The sequence below is a fragment of the Bufo bufo genome, chromosome 5, assembly GCF_905171765.1.
Source record: "Bufo bufo chromosome 5, aBufBuf1.1, whole genome shotgun sequence".
Lineage (NCBI taxonomy): Eukaryota > Metazoa > Chordata > Amphibia > Anura > Bufonidae > Bufo > Bufo bufo.
The window spans coordinates 310,440,127-310,460,598 of NC_053393.1; the positions used below are offsets into that span (position 1 = coordinate 310,440,127).

General features: G+C 45.0%; 1 protein-coding gene across 1 annotated transcript in view; it reads left to right on the forward strand.

Moving 5' to 3' along the window:
- ICE1 (interactor of little elongation complex ELL subunit 1) overlaps nt 1–20,472 on the forward strand; it is a 191,793-nt gene that overhangs the window by 48,659 nt on the left and 122,662 nt on the right. Inside the window, exons 7-8 of the mRNA XM_040434319.1 lie at nt 3,252–3,328; nt 15,564–15,601. Coding sequence (XP_040290253.1) covers nt 3,252–3,328; nt 15,564–15,601 — 115 coding nt within the window. The remainder of the gene's footprint in view (nt 1–3,251; nt 3,329–15,563; nt 15,602–20,472) is intronic.

Genomic DNA, 20,472 nt, shown 5'->3' on the forward strand with positions numbered 1-20,472 from the left:
GGGAGAGGGCAGCTTAATAACAGGATAAGGATTCACGTTTATAAATACTTTGGTAAGCGGCGGGGCCCGGTGTAAGAGTACAGTGACTGCACCGGGCCCCGCCCCTAGTTACGGACTCCAGCCCCTCCTCTCTCCCGGCTCATACAGCGCAGTGAATATCGGCGTATAACACGCATACATGATTTGCCCCCTATTTTCAGGGGGAAAAAGTGTGTGTTATACGCCGATAAATACGACTACTTTCATCGCTATCCGAAGAAACATCGGAAGAAGATGTAGAGGTTTTTAAGGGCGATTTTATTTATTTATTTATTTATTTATATTTTTTTTTTTCTTGCTTAATTAGACCCTGCAGTTCCTGTCTTAAAGACGGGACTTCTTCCCTGACAGCTTTATCAATGCACTTTTCACAAAGTCTTTTAGCATGATTTTCGGGGAGTTTAACAGAACATAGGCAACATCTAAGAACTTTAGATTTTTGCGCTATTTTAGGTTTAACAGAAATGTCCTTGTCACTCTTCCATACAAAAGGAAGAGATGAGAGGCTTATTAGCAGCATGTGCAAGCAGCATTCCATACTCGCAACTTTATACGATGAGCCAATAAAGAACTACTTTTTACTCCACAAGAAGCTGGATTCTCTCTTTCTATTGGATATTCTATTAGGCCCAGTTCTGGCCTTTTTTCCGTGCTTCGTGGATTAAAGTCAGAGGTGAGAGCTGCAGCCATTTCTATCATTGTTTTGATACTCACAACCTGGATGTCACTCACTGCAACTGGTTGTTCCATAGCTTCCTCCGGATCCATGTGTGTGGATGGCCGAAGCTGCAGTAATGCTTGCAACTTCTCTGGTCAGAGGGCGACATTTGTCTTGACCAGGGCGCCAGTTTTAAATCCGCATGGCCGGAAGTCTCAAGTTTTAACAAACAAAAAAACGCGGCAGGCACTCCACAGAACGGACTTACTTGCCCAAGGTAAGCACGTAGCCGGCGCAATGCACCCGCCATCATGTGCATAGCTCCCGATCTAAGCGCAGAGAACTCCTATCCTCCGCCTGGCAGGGACAGGAAAACACTGAAGATGAGTGAGGAGGGCGGGCCCTTTTAAACCTTCCTGTCCCTGCCTGGCTGGAGGAGGATAATCTCCAAGTAAGGTGCCGTCATGGAGGGGAAAATAGGAATTCAATTAAATTTTTTTAGCAGATTTTACATTTTTTTTCCATATACAAACCAAACTCAATATTTAATGCCCTGATTCTTTAGTTTACAGAAACACTCCATATGTAGTCATAAACTCATGTATGTACACACGGCAGGGCGCAGAAGGAAAGGAACGCCATATGGTTTTTGGAAGGCAGATTTCACTGGGATAATTTTAAGTTGCCATGTCACATTTGAAGACCCCCTGATGCACCCCTAGAGTAGAAACTCCAAAAAAAAAGACCCCATTTTGGAAACTGCGGGATAAGGTGGCAGTTTTGTTGGTACTGTTTTAGGCTACGTATGATTTTTTGTTGCTCTATATTACACTTTTTGTGAGGCAAAGTAACAAGAAATAGTTGTTTTGGCACGGTTTTTTATTTTTGTTATTTAGTGTTCATCTGACAGATTACATCATGTGGTATTTTTATAGAGCAGGTTGTTATACCAAAAAATTTTTATTAAATTTTTTTTTTTTTTTTTTTTAGTGTCTCCATAGTCTGAAAGCCATAGTTAATTTTTATTTTTTTGGGCAACTGTCTTATGTAGGGGCTCATTTTTTTTCGTTATAAGATGACTGTTTGATTGGTACTATTTTAGAGTGCATATGACTTTCTGATCGCTTGGCATTACACTTTTTGTGATGCAAGGTGACAAAAAATGGCTTTTGACACTTTTTTTTTTTTTTTTATAATTTATTTTATTTTTTAACGGTGTTCACCTGAGGTCGTGATATTTTTATACAGCAGGTTCTTGCAGACATGGCTATAGCTAATGTGTGTGTGTGTGTGTGTATGTGTGTGTGTGTGTGTGTGTGTGTGTGTGTGTGTGTGTATATATATATATATATATATATATATATATATTTATATTTTGGGGAAAGGATTTTATTTTCTTTAATCATTTAATATTTTTTTATTTATTTTTTTACTTTTTTATATTTGTCTCACTGTGGGACTTCACATTTTCACGGTTTGATCCCTGTTTCAATTCTGTATTGTACTGAATTGAACTGTCAGCGTCTTACACAGTAAGATGCTGACAGTTGCCTAAGAGACCTAGCCCTCAGGCGGGATTTCCTGGGCTTCCGTAGCTGGCAGGCTCCGATGCCTGTGGGGGCCGATTGAAATCAGAGGGAGCCCCCTCCTTCTGTAAACCCAGCGCGTGCCGCGGCATGTGAAAGGATTAATCCATCTGCATCACCGCATACAGTGATGCCGGCGGATGCAGCAGACACCTGGCTATCAGTAACAGCCGGGCCTGTGCTGCAGATCGGGCAGGAGCTGCACCCGCCCGATCATACATGCACGTGGGAATGCGGTAAGGCACCACATTCCCCCACGTACATGTACGTGAATGCGGGACGGGGTTAATGGTGTATTATCAGATTCTACTAGATATCTTTGTTGTTAGATCTGATATTAGATAAATAGTCACATTAGTTTATTCATTTTTTTTTTTTTTATATATATTTTTTTTCTTGCGTATGACAGATGTTACTATGAAGCATTCATTTATGTCACTAGTTGGTTCTACATTCACATGACGTATGTGTTTTGCGGTCTGGAAATTGCAGATCTGCAAAAAAACGGATCACGTTCCATATGGTATAATTATTATTTTTATTTTTTTGCCTATTGTCAGCAAAACGGACAAGAATAGGACATGTTCTATCTTTTTTGCGGGGCTACGGAACGGACATGCGGATGGGGGATAGCACACAGTGTGCTGTCCTCATTTTTTGCGGACCCATTGAAATGAATGGGTCTGCATCCTATCCGCAAAAAAATCTGAACGGAAACAAAATACGTTCTCATGAATGTAGCCTTATGGTCATTAAGACATTATGTATGTGTCTAAAGGTTGCAAATGTTTCAAAACTGTTGTCAAAGCGCTAAAAACTCTGTCAGTAAGTGATTCTCATAATGCAAGTTAATCAATTTGTCTGCTGGAAGTTTTCTAATTTGTCAGCTAAACGCATATCTTAATTAAAAGCAGAAGATCAAAGTAGGTTTTTATGATAAACTTAAAAATGTAATGTTTTCTTTGCAGTCAACTCTCAAGATCCACCAGCAAACTCAAATGGAGTACTTCAAAGTGAAGGAAGAGTGTGAAAAGAGTGTTATCGTGTACGTATTTGTCAGTGTTTGGTGTGTAGGCCAGGAAATACAGTGCTGGATACAATAATATGTTATGTACAAAATTAAATAGATTTTTCCAGATAACTGTAACCATTGGTTACACTGGTCTTAACCTGCCGGGCTGTGAAGTCAGTCAGTAGAGAAATATACCGACTCCAGCTTAAAAATATTATCTGTTATTGTGTAATCATTTCATATAAATTTGGAACTGTTTAGATTTTATGTTTTAGGTTAGTATTTTATGTTTTATCAATTGAAGACCCTCATTTATCAAAAACAATGTTGAGCAGGGGGTTCTAGTGGTGATAGACAATCGGTTCTCTGCTCTCCTGTCTCTTATACTAGGTATCTTCATGCTGCTCCTAGACCCTTAGTTACAATGCCCTAAACTGTGCTACACATGCTCAGTAGTAAAGACCTGAGGAGGAAGTTCACCAGTGGGAATGCCTGCAGTCATCTCAGAACTGCTAGACAGTACAGCAAGCGAGCATTAAAGGTGGTGTTCGGGAATAAGTAATCTTTCACAGGTGTCCGCAGCCTGCCTCTGCTATGGAAAGAATCATACTTGCCTACGCCCTGCCGCTCTAGTCCTGCATGCCGGCTCCTGTGTGTACATCTTCTGACATGGGTATGATCATCTGCTCCTCTGTAGCCAATAACTGGCTTCAGCGGTGCTGTGCCTCTTGTGCATGTGTCACCACTGAAGCTAGTCATTGACTGCAGCAGAGCAGGTGATCATGTCCATGCCAAAGAGGAAGCAAACAGCCTTGGACTTGGAAGATGGACACACGGGAGCTAGTGTGCAGGACTAGAACTGCAGATAGCAGGTATGGATCTTTCCATAGCAGAGGCAGGCTGTGGACCCTTGTGAAAAGTTATTTATTCCCTTTTTATGGCAAGCGCTGAATATAGCCGCTACGCATTTATGAATAAGAGCATGATAAAATGTGGGATTCTGAGTCAGAACTTTGTTCTACCGACACCACAGCATTGCTAACATATAAGATATAATGGTCTAAAAACATTATTGATTTAAATTATGCATTGTATCGCTATGTCTGGAAAGGTACAGGAGGGGGTGTATATGTTGCCTGGTTTGCTTAGATCGATGAGATAAAATCAGGAAATCTGGGTTGCCTCAACAAAGTTTGTTGGGGCTTGTTTGTAAATTTGGTATAAAGGACTGGATTATTTTTTTATTTTTTTTGTGTGGAATGGCAGTTTGGTAATGGACTTGCCATTCCCTTCCCACTCCAGTACACCACTTTGCCCTAGCCCAAGGTGATTCAGGAGCGCCTGCTGAGCTCATTGCTAGGGGAATAAATAGAGCTGAAAGGCTCATTCAGAGTCTGGAAGCTGCATAGCATGCTTGCTGTGATGAGCCTAATCTCCTGTTGATGCTGAAGTGCTAGGAGAGGCAGGTAAATTGTACAGATTACAAGTGTTACTGAATCTTTTCCTGCAAAACTATATATCAATCTGCTCCATTTCCATTGCGCTATAAATTAGTGCCTGCTGATTTTACTGCATTTTGTGGCGATAGGTTCTCTTTAAATGGATCCTCTCACGGCAGCATAAAGTAGTGACAGACCCACTGGAACCCGCAGTCTGTCACCTGCTAAAGTAACACCGTGATCACTTACAATTTAATGCTGGCAGAGGGCACCGGAGAAGAAGCTCACGCTGACAACAAGGGTCTAACTTGGTCATGAGTTGACTTTCTCTCCAGCTAATGATTGATAGTTGTTTTTTTTTCCCTAAAGAGAGAACTGCAAACCACCAATGGATGGTCGGGGACAAATTCAGACTCCTCTCTGGTGGTGCAAGCTTTTTCTCGTACATACCATTGGGGGACACAGACCATGGGTATAGCCTAGGTCATTATTAGGAGGAGACACTATGCAAATAGAAAAGAGAGCTCCTCCTCCCCGGGCTATACCCCCATGCTCCACCAGGTGGACCCCAGTCTTGCTTAGTGTCGGATAAGGAGGTGACATTTTCGACTCTGCTGAAAAAAATTAACGGGAGTAGAGCACGCAGGGTCGCAATTCTGCTTCCCTGGTCTCTCGGTGGAGCGAGCGCCGGGGTCGAACCGGGCTCGACCTGCAGCTCCGGCAGACTACCAGATTCGGGGTCACATTCCTGCCCTCCTCCAGATCACTGCCACTTCTTGTGCCAGCTGACTGAAGAGGTGACCTCCGCTGGTGTGGAGCTGAGGGCGAAGACTGCAGGACGCAGATAAGTACACTGTCTCCCGGTGTGACAGTTAGGGCCGCTTGGTGGGTGGTTTTTGAAGGGGGGGAAGGATCCCTGTCTGGGGCATCACTATCAGAAGTGGCAACTTCCTCGGCTCTCCCTCAGCGGTGTCTAGGGGACGGGCCCTCCTACCCTTCCGGCGGCCGCGGCTGTTATCTTTCATATTTCCCGCGCGGGTTTTGCGCCTCCTGATGCAATTTGTGGGTGGTGTCCTATTCTCCTGCTCTGCACTTCCGGCTCAGCGCTCTCCATACGCGGCTGCTCCCGGCTCCACTCTGTCGTGGTAGGATAGTTGTTGTCTTGCGTGCTGCAGCAACGGTAGGAGACCCTGACACCTTCCTTTGCAGGGATTGCCGCCATCATGCTGAAACCTGGGGCCTCCCAAAGTCGGCCCCTCAGGCCCCACTGGGGCTATGTAGGGTCTGCTGCTTGCCACAATCAGCCCGCCCTGCGGCTCCCAAGCAGTCCTCCGCCTGAAGGGGCGCCCCCACCTCTTACGGTGGGGGGCCGATTACTCTCCTTTCAACAGGTTTGGAGAGCTCACATCCAGGATGCCTGGGCCCTGGAAATTGTAACATCTGGTTACAAAATAGAATTCGCTTCCAGGCCTCCGGAGCATTTCTTCTCTTCTCGGGTTCCGGGGGATCCGGTCCGGGCCTCTGCTTTTTTGCAGGTGGTCTCTTCCCTTTTGGTCAGGGGAGTGATTGTTCCAGTCCCCTTGGAGGAGCAAGGCGCAGGTTTCTACTCCAACCTATTTGTGGTGCCAAAGAAGGAGGGATCGGTGCGTCCTGTTCTAGACCTGAAGCTGTTAAACAGGTCTTTGCGGGCCCGGAGGTTCCGGATGGAATCCCTCCGATCCGTTATTGCTTCTCCTCTTCCAGGGGAATTCCTTGCGTCGGACATACAAGACTCCTATTTGCATGTCCCTATAGCAGAATCTTACCACAGGTTTCTGCGCTTCGCTGTCGGCGGGCAGCATTACCAGTTTGTCGCCCTGCCCTTTGGGCTGGCTAAGGCCCCTCGGGTATTCACAAAGATCTTGCCGCTCCTCCGTACCAGGGGCATATCTCTGTTGCCCTACCTGGACGACATACTGATAAAGCCTTCCTCCCTTCCCCAGGCCAGGGACAGCGTCCGGATCACTGTTCAGACTCTGGAGCAGTTCGGCTGGCGGATCACTGTCCAGAAGTCATCTCTTCACCCCTCACAGAGGTTGACCTTCCTAGGGATGGTTCTGGACACCACGGCAGCTCGGATATTCCTTCCGGAATTAAAGTCCTCTCGAATTCAGGAGTCTGTATCTCTCCTACTGTGCTCCCGACGCCTCTCGATCCGGGAGTACATGAGGGTTCTGGGGCTGATGGTGGCCTCCTTCGAGGCCGTCCCCTTTGCCCAGTTTTACACTCTGCCTCTACAGCGGGCGATTCTGTTTTTTTTGGCACAGGACGTCGCGCGGTCTGGACTCTCGAGTCCGTCTGCCTCCTCGGGTTCGGGTGGAACTCCAGTGGTGGCTATCGCCCCAAAACCTTATTTCAGGGAGGTCCTTTCTTCCGATCTCCTGGACAGTCGTCACCACCGACGCCAGCCTCCTGGGTTGGGGTGGTGTTCTCCAGGCCCGGACGGTGCAGGGAGTTGGGTCGGCGGCGGAGGCACGACTTCTGATCAATGTGCTGGAGCTCAGAGAAATTTTCCTCTCCCTTTCTCATTGGACTCCTCTCCTGGCAGGTCACCCGGTAAGGGTCCAGTCAGACAATGCCACACCCGTGGCTTATGTCAACCACCAGGGTGGGACCCGCAGCCGGACGGTGATGCAGGAGGCGGAAAGGATCCTCCAGTGGGCGGAGACTCATGTTCCAGTACTGTCGGCAGTGTACATCCCAGGGGTCGACAATTGGAAGGCGGACTTTCTCAGCCACAACACGGATCCAGGAGAGTGGTCCTTAAATCCGGAAGTTTTCGAGGACATCTGTCGCCGGTGGGGCTGCCCGGACGTCGACCTGATGACGTGCAGGCTCAACAACAAGGTTCCCACGTTTCTGGCCCGTGCTCAGGACCCGGAGGCGTACAGGGTAGACACGCTGGTGTCTCCGTGGCGAGGCTTCCCCCTCCTTTATGTCTTTCTGCCTCTACTACCGAAGGTCCTTTGCAAAATCACGGAAGGGATTCCGACCATTCTCATCGCCCCCGATTGGCCTCGCCGCGCCTGGTTCTATGACGTCACTCGGATGCTGGCAGATGTTTCGTGGCCTCTTCCTCTCAGGGAGGACCTACTGTCTCATGGACTGCTCTTCCACCAGAATTTACGGTCACTTTGTTTAACGGCGTGGCTGTTGAGACCGCCATCCTGAAGAAGAGGGGCTTCTTTGACTCTGTGGTGAAGACCATGATCAAGGCCAGAAAACCAGTTTCATCCAGGATATACTATCGTACCTGGAAGGCCTTTCTTGCCTTTTGTGAGAAACTGGGCGTTTTTCCCCTTCGTTTCTCAGTTCCGGTGGTCCTCTCCTTTCTCCAGTCGGGCCTTGAGATGGGAATGTCGCTGAGCTCTCTGAAAGGCCAGGTCTCTGCTCTGGCCATTTTCTTTCAGAGGTCCCTGGCTCTGCTCGGTCCAGTGAGGATCTTCCTACAAGGGGTGGCGCATTCGGTACCTCCGTATGTTCCTCCCCTGCCCCCCTGGGACCTAAATTTGGTTATGTCTTCCCTCCAGGCGGCTCCCTTTGAGCCTCTGAGGGAGGTTTCTTTGAATCTTCTCACCTGGAAGGTGGTCTTTTTGGTTGCGATCACCTCGGTCAGGAGGGTATCGGAGCTGGCCGCGCTTTCCTCTAGGGAGCCCTTTTTGGTCTTCCACCAGGATAAGGTAGTGCTACGCCCGGTCCCTTCATTTTTGCCCAAGGTGGTCTCCCTCTTCCACCTTTTAATGAAGATATAGTCATGCCCTCTTTTTGTCCATCCCCGGCGAACCGCAAGGAGCACGCTCTCCATTCCCTGGACATTGTCCGTGCTCTGCGAGTGTACCTGTCTGTTACTGCCTCTTTCCGGCGTACGGATTCCCTTTTCGTGATTCCTGAAGGGCCTCGTAAAGGTATGGCGGCTTCCAAGGTCTCAGTAGCCCGGTGGATTTGGTCGGCTATTGCCACGGCCTATCTTGCCCGTGGCAGGGTTCCCCCAGCCGGGGTTACCGCGCACTCCACCAGGGCGGTGGGGGCCTCCTGGGCTAGGTGTAATCGCGCCTCGGCATCTCAACTTTGTTAGGCGGCCACCTGGTCCTCCTTGCATAACTTTACAAAGTTTTACCAATTGCACTCTTTGGCATCGACTGATGCTGTCCTTGGGCGCAAGGTATTGCAGGCGGTGGTTCCTGTCTGACTGCTGGGCGTTTCCCCCTGGAGGTGCTGGTTTTTCCCACCCCATGGACTGCTCTGGGAAGTCCCATGGTCTGTGTCCCCCAATGGAATGTACGAGAAAAGGAGATAATAATAATAATATTAATAATAATAATAATAATATTAATAATAATAATAATATTAATAATAATAATAATAATTATTATTAATATTAATAATTATAATTAATTAATATTATTAATAATATATATATATATATATATATATATATATATAATATATAAAATTTTTTTTTTTTTTTGTGAAACTCACCTGTAAAATCCTTCTCTCGTCGTTTCCATTGGGGGACACAGCTCCCTCCCATTCTTGCCTGTTGTAGGAAGGGTTGGTTTAGTTCTTCGGGACCTAAAGGTTGTCGGTCCGATGGCGGTATTCCTTTGTTCTGGTCTCTATTGCTTTGGTCTCCTTCTCCTACTGCTTTTGCACGCACTGGGATCCTCCCGGTGGAGCATGGGGGTATAGCCTGGGGAGGAGGAGGAGCTCTTTTTTTATTTTTTTTTATTTTTATTTTTTTATTTGACCCTAATGACGCCCCCTCCGCATTGTGATTGACAGGGCCAGGGAACGGAATCGTTCTCTGCTGGCCCTGCCTGTTAGCATTCAAAATCTGGTGCCTGCGCTGCGGCCGTACGTATCTTCAATCTGCGCAGGCGCACTGAGAGGCGGCCGCTTTCTCCTTAATGCGCCTGCGCCGGGTGTAGATGTGACGTCATCGGCGCAGGCACATTGAGGATGGAGCGGCCGAGTGAGTGGCCGTCTCTCAGTGTGCCTGCGCAGATTGAAGATAGGTACGGCCGCGACGCAGGCGCCAGATTTTGAATGCTAACAGGCAGGGCCAGCAGAGAACGATTCCGTTCCCTGGCCCTGTCAATCACAATGCGGAGGGGGCGTCATTAGGGTCGGAGGATGCGGCTGCTACCAGCAAGTAGCCGCCCTACTTGCTGGTAGCAAGGTAATTTGCATATTTTAAAAATCGCTTTTTAGCAAATTCTACTGAACAGAAATGATTATTTAACTTATGTATGCATAAATCGCAGTGTAGGGATTATTAGTAAACAAAAAAAAATAACGGTTTAGTGGGCTGACAAAAGCCCTTTAACCACCTCAGCCCCCTTAGCTTAAACACCCTTAATGACCAGGCCACTTTTTACACTTCTGACCTACACTACTTTAACCGTTTATTGCTCGGTCATGCAACTTACCACCCAAATGAATTTTACCTCCTTTTCTTCTCACTAATAGAGCTTTCATTTGGTGGTATTTATTTTTTCTTACAAAGTCTCATATTCCACTAACTTATGACAAAAAATAAAAACTTCTATGAACTCACTATGCCCATCAGCGAATACCTTGGGGTGTCTTCTTTCCAAAATGGGGTCACTTGTGGGGTAGTTATACTGCCCTGGCATTCTAGGGGCCCAAATGTGTGGTAAGTAGTTTGAAATCAAAATGTGTAAAAAATGGCCGGTGAAATCCGAAAGGTGCTCTTTGGAATGTGGGCCCCTTTGCCCACCTAGGCTGCAAAAAAGTGTCACACAGGTGGTATCTCCGTACTCAGGAGAAGTTGGGCAATGTGTTTTGGGGTGTCTTTTTACATATACTCATGCTGGGTGAGAGAAATATCTCGGCAAAAGACAACTTTTCCCATTTTTGTATACAAAGTTGGCATTTGACCAAGATATTTATCTCACCCAGCATGGGTATATGTAAAATGACACCCCAAAACACATTGCCCAACTTCTCCTGAATACGGCGATACCAGATGTGTGACACCTTTTTGCAGCCTAGATGCGCAAAGGGGCCCACATTCCTTTTGAGGGCATTTTTAGACATTTCGATCCCAGACTTCTTCTCACGCTTTAGGTCCCCTAGAATGCCAGGGCAGTATAAATACCCCACATGTGACCCCATTTTGGAAAGAAGACACCCCAAGGTATTTAATGAGGGGCATGGCGAGTTCATAGAATTTTTTATTTTTTTTTTGCACAAGTTAGCGGAAATTGATAGATTTGTTTTTTTCTCACAAAGTCTCCCTTTCCGCTAACTTGGGACAAAAATTTCAATCTTTCATGGACTCAATATGCCCCTCACGGAATACCTTGGGGTGTCTTCTTTCTGAAATGGGGTCACATGTGGGGTATTTATACTGCCCTGGCATTCTAGGAGCCCTAAAGCGTGAGAAGAAGTCTGGAATATAAATGTCTAAAAAATTTTACGCATTTGGATTCCGTGAGGGGTATGGTGAGTTCATGTGAGATTTTATTTTTTGACACAAGTTAGTGGAATGAGACTTTGTAAGAAAAAAATTTCTGAATGGAGCCTTACAGGGGGATGATCAATGACAGGGGGGTGATCAGGGAGTCTATATGGGGTGATCACCCCCCTGTAAGGCTCCATTCAGACGCCTGTATGTGTTTAGCGGATCCGATCCATGTATCAGTGGATCCGTAAAAATCATACGGACATATGAATGCAGCCTTACAGGGGGTGTGATCAATGACAGGGGGGTGATCAGGGAGTCTATATGGGGTGATCACCTCCGTCATTGATCACCCCCCTGTAAGGCTCCATTCAGACGCCTGTATGTGTTTTGCGGATCCGATCCATGTATCAGTGGATCCGTAAAAATCATACGGACGTCTGAATGGAGCCTTACAGGGGGGTGATCAGGGAGTCTATATGGGGTGATCAGGGGTTCATAAGGGGTTAATAAGTGACAGGGGGGGTGTAGTGTAGTGTAGTGGTGTTTGGTGCTACTTTACTGAGCTACCTGTGTACTCAGGTGGTCGATCCAGACAAAAGGGACCACCAGAGGACCAGGTAGCAGGTATATTAGACGCTGTTATCAAAACAGCGTCTAATATACCTGTTAGGGGTTAAAAAAATCGCATCTCCGGCCTGCCAGCGAACGATCGCCGCTGGCAGGCTGGAGATCCACTCGCTTAACTTCCGATCCTGTGAACGTGTGCGCCTGTGCGCGCGCGTTCACAGGAAATCTCGCGTCTCGCGAGATGACGCACGGATGCGTCCAGGAGGAATGAATCAACCACCTTCCGGACGCATCCGTGCGTTACATGGTCGTGAGTTGTGCAGTGCAAAGATATTGATGACCTATCCTCAGAATAGGTCATCAATATCAGATTGGTAAAGGTCCGACTCCATGCACCCCCACTGATCAGCTGTTTGAAGGGGTAGTGGCGCTTGTGTGAACGCTGCTTCCGATACTAAATTACTTGTGCAGCAACCACACAGATTACTTGCCACTACTCGTGGCATTCATTTGAATGGGACGGGCAGTTATAGTTACACTGCGCCGCCTCTACAAGCGAGAGTATGTGCAGGTAATTTTGATGTGGAAGCAGTGCTCACAGAAGTGCTGCTACCCCTTCAAATAGCCGATCTGCTGGAGTTCCAGTAGTCCGACCCCGTCAATATGCTATTAATGACCTATCTTTGCTCTGCACAAGCCCCTTTTTAACCACCTCCCGTCACACTAACGCCGAAAGGCGTCATTGCTCCGGCGCCTTTCGGCGTTAGTGTGAACGCAGGTGCGCGCGTTCACAGGATCGGAAGGTAAGCGAGTGGATCTTCAGCCTGCCAGCGGCGATCATTCGCTGGCAGGCTGTAGATGTGTTTTTTATTTTATTTATTTTTTTAACCCCCAACAGGTATATTAGACGCTGTTTTGATAACAGCGTCTAATATACCTGCTACCTGGTCCTCTGGTGATCCCTTTTGCTTGGATCAACCACCAGAGGACACAGGCAGCTCAGTAATAAGTAGCACCAAACACCACTACACTACACCCCCCCCCCCCCCCCCTCCTGTCACTTATTAACCCCTGATCACCCCATATAGACTCCCTGATCACCCCCCTGTCATTGATCACCACCTTGTAAGGCTGGCTCCATTCAGAGGTCCGTATGTGTTTTTTTGCGGATCCACGGACTTCTCCACATACGGACTTCTCCACATACGGACTTCTCCACATACGGACTTCTCCACATACGGACTTCTCCACATACGGACTTCTCCACATACGGACTTCTCCACATACGGACTTCTCCACATACGGACTTCTCCACATACGGACTTCTCCACATACGGACTTCTCCACATACGGACTTCTCCACATACGGACTTCTCCACATACGGACTTCTCCACATACGGACTTCTCCACATACGGACTTCTCCACATACGGACTTCTCCACATACGGACTTCTCCACATACGGACTTCTCCACATACGGACTTCTCCACATACGGACTTCTCCACATACGGACTTCTCCACATACGGACTTCTCCACATACGGACTTCTCCACATACGGACTTCTCCACATACGGACTTCTCCACATACGGACTTCTCCACATACGGACTTCTCCACAGTACGGCGATACCAGATGTGTGACACTTTTTTGCAGCCTAGGTGGGCATAGGGGCCCACATTCCAAAGAGCACTTTTTAGGATTTCACAGGTCATTTTTTACACATTTTGGATTTCAAACTACTTCCCGAACATTAGGGCCCCTAAATTGCCAGGGCAGTATAACTACCCCCCAAGTGACCCCATTTTGGAAAGAAGACACCCCAAGGTATTCCGTGAGGGGCATGACGAGTTCCTAGAATTTTTTTATTTTTTGTCATAAGTTAGCGGAAAATGCTGATTTTTTTTTTTTTTTTTCCTTACAAAGTCTCATATTCCACTAACTTGTGACAAAAAATAAAAACTTCCATGAACTCACTATGCCCATCACGAAATACCTTAGGGTGTCTTCTTTCCAAAATGGGGTCACTTGTTGGGTAGTTATACTGCCCTGGCAATTTAGGGGCCCAAATGTGTGGTAAGTAGTTTGAAATCAAAATCTGTAAAAAATGGCCGGTGAAATCCTAAAGGTGATCTTTGGAATGTGGGCCCCTTTGCCCACCTAGGCTGCAAAAAAGTGGCACACATCTGGTATCGCCGTACTCAGGAGAAGTTGGGCAATGTGTTTTCGGGTGTCATTTTACATATACCCATGCTGGGTGAGATAAATATCTCGGCAAAAGACAACTTTTCCCATTTTTTTTATGCAAAGTTGGCATTTGACCGAGATATTTATCTCGCCCAGCTTGGATATATGTAAAATGACACCCCAACTTCTCCTGAGTACGGCGATACCAGATGTGACACTTTTTTGCAGCCTAGGTGGGCAAAGGGGCCCACATTCCAAAGAGCACCTTTAGGATTTCACAGGTCATTTTTTTACACATTTTGATTTCAAACTACTTACCACACATTTGGGCCCCTAGAATGCCAGGGCAGTATAACTACCCCACATGTGACCCCATTTTGGAAAGAAGACACCCCAAGGTATTTCATGATGGGCATAGTGAGTTCATGGAAGTTTTTATTTTTTGTCACAAGTTAGTGGAATATGAGACTTTGTAAGGAGAAAAAATAAATGAAAAAATCATCATTTTCCGCTAACTTGTGACAAAAAATAAAAAGTTCTATGAACTCACTATGCCCATCAGCGAATACCTTAGGGTGTCTACTTTCCGAAATGGGGTTATTTGTGGGGTTTTTCTACTGTCTGGGCATTGTAGAACCTCAGGAAACATGACAGGTGCTCAGAAAGTCAGAGCTGCTTCAAAAAGCGGAAATTCACATTTTTGTACCATAGTTTGTAAACACTATAGCTTTTACCCAAACCATTTTTTTTTTTATCAAAGACATGTAGAACAATAAATTTAGAGAAAAATTTATATATGGATGTCGTTTCTTTTTTTTTAAATTTTACAACTGAAAGTGAAAAATGTCCATTTTTTTTTTTTTGCAAAAAAATAGGTAAATTTCGATTAATAACAAAAAAAGTAAAAATGTCAGCAGCAATGAAATACCACCAAATGAAAGCTCTATTAGTGAGAAGAAAAGGAGTAAAATTCATTTGGGTGGTAAGTTGCATGACCGAGTAATAAACCGCTAAAGTTGTGGAGTGCCGATTTGTAAAAAAGGGCCTGGTCACTAGGGGGGTATAAACCTGTGGTTAAACCAAGTTTTTAGCAGTGGTGTTACTTTAAGATAAATAAACCAATGATTTCTGCGTTTGTCACTACTTTATGCTGCCCTTAATGTGGACATCATAAAGGAGTTTCCTTTCAAGGGGTTGTGCTCTCCCCAGCAATGTGGTGTTCAAATTTAAAAAAAAAAATCGCACTTGCTGCTCCCTGGCTGTTCAGTGATCTTCCAGTCCCTGGCCTGTAACCAATCAAACTGGATAATATGTGCCAAGGAGGTCTTCAAGTGGCCCATGATCCAGCAGTTACGTGCCTCTTGGATACACGTCACCGCTAAGGTCAGTCACTGACTACAGTGGTGCATGTGACCTCATGAGTTTGCTGTATGGATGCAGGGATCCGTAACAGAGCAGTGGGGAGCAGGGTTTTTTTGTTTTGTTTTTTTTTATGCTAGTTACAACACACTGCTGGGGACAGTAAGAAAAAAAAACACAAAGCTGGAAAATTATTTTAAGCTCCAATTTCTTGTTCCCTTTAATTTATTAATTGAACTTTCTTTAGGAAGAAGAAATTGGAAGCAAAGTTGAAGAAAATGGAAGGTAAAGTTATATTTTGTTTACACAATAATATGGGATCTTTAAACAGCATAAAAACCATTCCAAATTCGAGAATGTATCTAGTATTTATCTGACAATCCACATACCTAAGTCACATTGAGGGCTTTTACACTACTGCTACAATCTGGCTTCTGATTTAGTTACTCCACTTAAACCGACCTAAGTACAGACTAATCTGATAACTACCCATGGTAAAAGTCATTACTCAGTACTCCTGCTCCTAGACCTGTCAACCACTCCCTCCTTTATACAAACCCTTTCACCCCTCGGGATCAGAACTTTGCACCTTATATCTCACCAGCTGAACATTCTGTGTCCGCCACATTCCACCTACTCTTCCCCACTCTTTCGGTCCATGTCTCTCAGGGCTCTCAGTGCCACCTCCTATGCTAATGACATTTACCTCTTTGACTCTTTTTTGCTATATGGAATCCCAGAGTATATTGTCCTTTTCCTCCAGCTTTCAAAACTCATCATGAAGAAAACAGATTTCATCATCTCTTCTCTCTCCTTCCCCCATGCCACTGAACTTCCCTACCAGATCTATCGGTCACTTTCCAGTCTTACAAGTCCACTGCTTCGGGATAACATTTGATTCCGTACTGTCCTTCAGACCACCACCTGCCGGTTCCAACTCTTAAAACATTTCTCGTTTCTAATACTTTTTCAAACCTGAGTCAGCTAAAATGCTATTACACACCCTCATAATCTCCCACCTAGACTACTGCAACGTCCTCCTCTGTAGTCTCCCATCTAACACTCTTGCACCACTCCAATTCCATCCTTAATTCTGCTGCCTGGTAAATCTACATCTCCCTACATATCTGGTCCACATTTACCTACTGTCAGTACCTTTTACTTGCTTCCCCATTGCCCAGCGAATACAGTTGCAAATACCAATAACATAAAAGGCCACCACAAACTCTCTCCTCCATATATCTCTGACCTAATCGTAGATATTACATTCCAACGGGTAACCTCAGATCCTCACAAGACCACCTCTGCTTCTCTTGTGTGTTTATCACACAGTCATCTACAAGATTTTTCATGTACATCACCCATACTCGGCAACTCACTACCTCAGTACATAAGGCACTCCTACATCCAGACTTTCATAGCAGCCTGAAAACTCGCCTCTTCAGGAAAGCCTACAGTATGAGCAGTTTCTAACCTCATCTACAGTCTCTACTCTTTCCCCTTTCCTTGTAGAGTGTACTTGTGGACAAGGTCCTTTATCCCCTTTTAGTCTCGGTTAGTCCATGCTTTGTGTTTTTTTTTTTTTTTTTTTGTTCTCCTTTTTATATGTACAGTGCTCTGTAATTAATGGTACTTTAAAATAAATAGTAATATTAATAACACTGGCATCACAGAGGCCAGTGATTGGTGGCAGCAGTCAGATGTATATAATTGCTCAGCACTTAAACATGTTGCACATTTTTATGACCCTTAAAGAGTAACTCGCTTAAAGGGGTTGCTTCACTTCAGGAAATGGCATTTATTATGTAGTTAAAGTTAATACAAGACACTTAGTGATGTAATTGTCCATATAGTTTTCTTTGGCTTGATTCATGTTTCCATTGCATTATACACTGCTCATATCCAGATACTACAGCCACTGCGGCAAACCAGCAGCGCTGGTCATGCTTGCACACTAAGAAAAAGCAGCAGCTCCTATCTCTGCCACCTTGTATTCTCGCTGCAGCAGTGGTCTTAACCCCTGGATATGAGCAGTGTAAAATGCAATAAAAAAAATGAATCAAGCCAGCAAAGGAGGCAATATGGACAATCACAGTACTTTAGTAAGTGACTTGTTTTAACCGTCTCTACATGATAAATGTCACTTACAGAAGTGAGACAACCCCTTGCTGCAAATGGACATAGCTGTACATCCAGATTGCATGCAACTTGCAGCAGGTACATCTAAACTCGTAACCAGGGCTGTGACACCATAAAATATCAAAGCCTTGCCGGCAATCGCTCTGAATGGTTAGTTTGCACAGACTTGGGGTACTTTCACACTTGCGCTTTTCTTTTCCGGCATAGAGTTCTATCCTTGGGGCTCTATAGCGGAAAAGAACTGATCAGTTTTATCCCCATGCATTCTGAATGGAGAGTATTCCGTTCAGTATGTCTTCAGTTCAGTCTTTTTGACTGATCAGGCAAAAGATAAAACCGCAGCATGCTACGGTTTTATCTCCGACCAAAAAAACGGAAGACTTGCCTGAATGCCAGATCCAGCATTATTTTCCATAGGAATGTATTAGTGCCGAATCCGGCATTCAAAATACCGGAATGCCGGATCTGTTTTGCCGGATGACAGGGTCCTGGTCAGTCTTACAAATGCCATCAGTTGGCATACGTTTGGCCAGATTCGGCAGGCAGTTCCCGCGACGGAACTGCTTGCCGGTTCACTCTGCCGCAAGTGTGAAAGTAGCCTAACCAATCTGAGTGCAGCAATGTGAAAATGCCAGTTTCAGGCTCTGATCTTCGCTCTGGAGATTAGAGCCCGAAATCATGCATGATGGCCATTTTGCTCCTTGCAGCCCTCCATGTGGTCCCTCCTCTGTTCTCCTTTATTTTACTCTGATGGCAGTGGCTCAGGAATGGAGCCGCCGCCATCAGCAGAGTGTTTCAACTGTAACATACAGCTGACACTCTGCTGCAATGGCTGATAGCGGTGCTTGTGTGTAACCCCTTAGATGCAGCGGTCAGTAGCCACCGACTGCATCCATGGGTTAACAAAGGGAGGGGGCTTTCTTTCTCCCCCATCGACAAGTTAGATTTAAAAAAAAAAAAAAAAGGGCTTGGTCATTAAGAAAGCTATGGGTGCCTGGCACATGCGCAGAAGCTGAAAGCGAGTCCGATGCCCATAGCTTTCTATTGGGCATGAGCCGGATCTCAGAAGGTCGGGAACCGCAGAAGCCGCCCAGCTGCCCCTTGGGCAGAAAGAAAAGCGATTTCTTCAGGTTATAAAACATGAGTTTGCAATATTCATAAGGTGGACAGGGGTTATACTTATGTTTTTAATGCACATTAGAAGACCTGTGCATTCATATATATATATATAGATAATTATGCTTATTGGGCATGTCAGTGTCCCTTTAACCACCTCAGCCCCTATAGCTTAAACACCCTTAAAGACCAGGCCACTTTTTACACTTCTGACCTACCCTACTTTCACCGTTTATTGCTCGGTCATGCAACTTACCACCCAAATGAATTTTACCTCCTTTTCTTCTCACTAATAGAGCTTTCATTTGGTGGTATTTCATTGCTGCTGGCATTTTTACTTTTTTTGTTATTAATCGAAATTTAACGATTTTTTTTGCAAAAAAATGACATTTTTCAGTTGTAAAATTTTGCAAAAAAAACGACATCCATATATAAATTTTGCTCTAAATTTATTGTTCTACATGTCTGATAAAAAAAAAATGTTTGGGTAAAAAAAAAAATGGTTTGTGTAAAAGTTATAGCGTTTTTACAAACTATGGTACAAAAATGTGAATTTCCGCTTTTTGAAGCAGCTCTGACTTTCTGAGCACCTGTCATGTTTCCTGAGGTTCTACAATGGCCAGACAGTACAAACACCCCACAAATGACCCCATTTCGGAAAGTAGACACCCTAAGGTATTCGCTGATGGGCATAGTGAGTTCATAGAACTTTTTATTTTTTGTCACAAGTTACTGGAAAATGATGATTTTTATTTTTGTTTCTTACAAAGTCTCATATTCCACTAACTTGTGACAAAAAATAAAAACTTCTATGAACTCACTATGCCCATCAGCGAATACCTTGGGGTATCTTCTTTCCAAAATGGGGTCACTTGTGGGGTAGTTATACTGGGTGAGATAAATATCTTGGTCAAATGCCAACTTTGTATAAAAAAAATGGGAAAAGTTGTCTTTTGCCAAGATATTTCTCTCACCCAGCATGGGTATATGTAAAATGACACCCCAAAACACATTCTCCAACTTCTCCTGAGTACGGAGATACCACATGTGTGACACTTTTTTGCAGCCTAGGTGGGCAAAGGGGGCCCATATTCCAAAGAGCACCTTTCGGATTTCACCGGTCATTTTTTACACATTTTGATTTCAAACTTCTTACCACACATTTGGGCCCCTAGAATGCCAGGGCAGTATAACTACCCCACAAGTGACCCCATTTTGGAAAGAAGACACCCCAAGGTATTTCGTGATGGGCATAGTGAGTTCATGGAAGTTTTTATTTTTTGTCACAAGTTAGTGGAATATGAGACTTTGTAAGGAAAAAAAAATAATAATAATAAATCATCATGTTCCGCTAACTTGTGAAAAAAAATATAAAATTCTAGGAACTCGCCATACCCCTCACGGAATACCTTGGGGTGTCTTCTTTCCAAAATGGGGTCACTTGTGGGGTAGTTATACTGCCCTGGCATTTTCCAGGGGCCCTAATGTGTGGTAAGTAGGTAAATAACCTGTGAAATCCTAAAGGTGCTCTTTGGAATGTGGGCCCCTTTGCCCACCTAGGCTGCAAAAAAGTGTCGCACATGTGGTATCGCCGTATTCAGGAGAAGTTGGGCAATGTGTTTTGGGGTGTCTTTTTACATATACCCATGCTGGGTGAGAGAAATATCTTGGCAAAAGACAACTTTTCCCATTTTTTTATGCAAAGTTGGCATTTGACCAAGATATTTATCTCACCCAGCATGGGTATATGTAAAATGACACCCCAAAACACATTGCCCAACTTCTCCTGAGTACGGCGATACCAGATGTGTGACACTTTTTTGCAGCCTAGATGCGCAAAGGGGCCCACATTCCTTTTATGAGGGCATTTTTAGACATTTGGATCCCAGACTTCTTCTCAA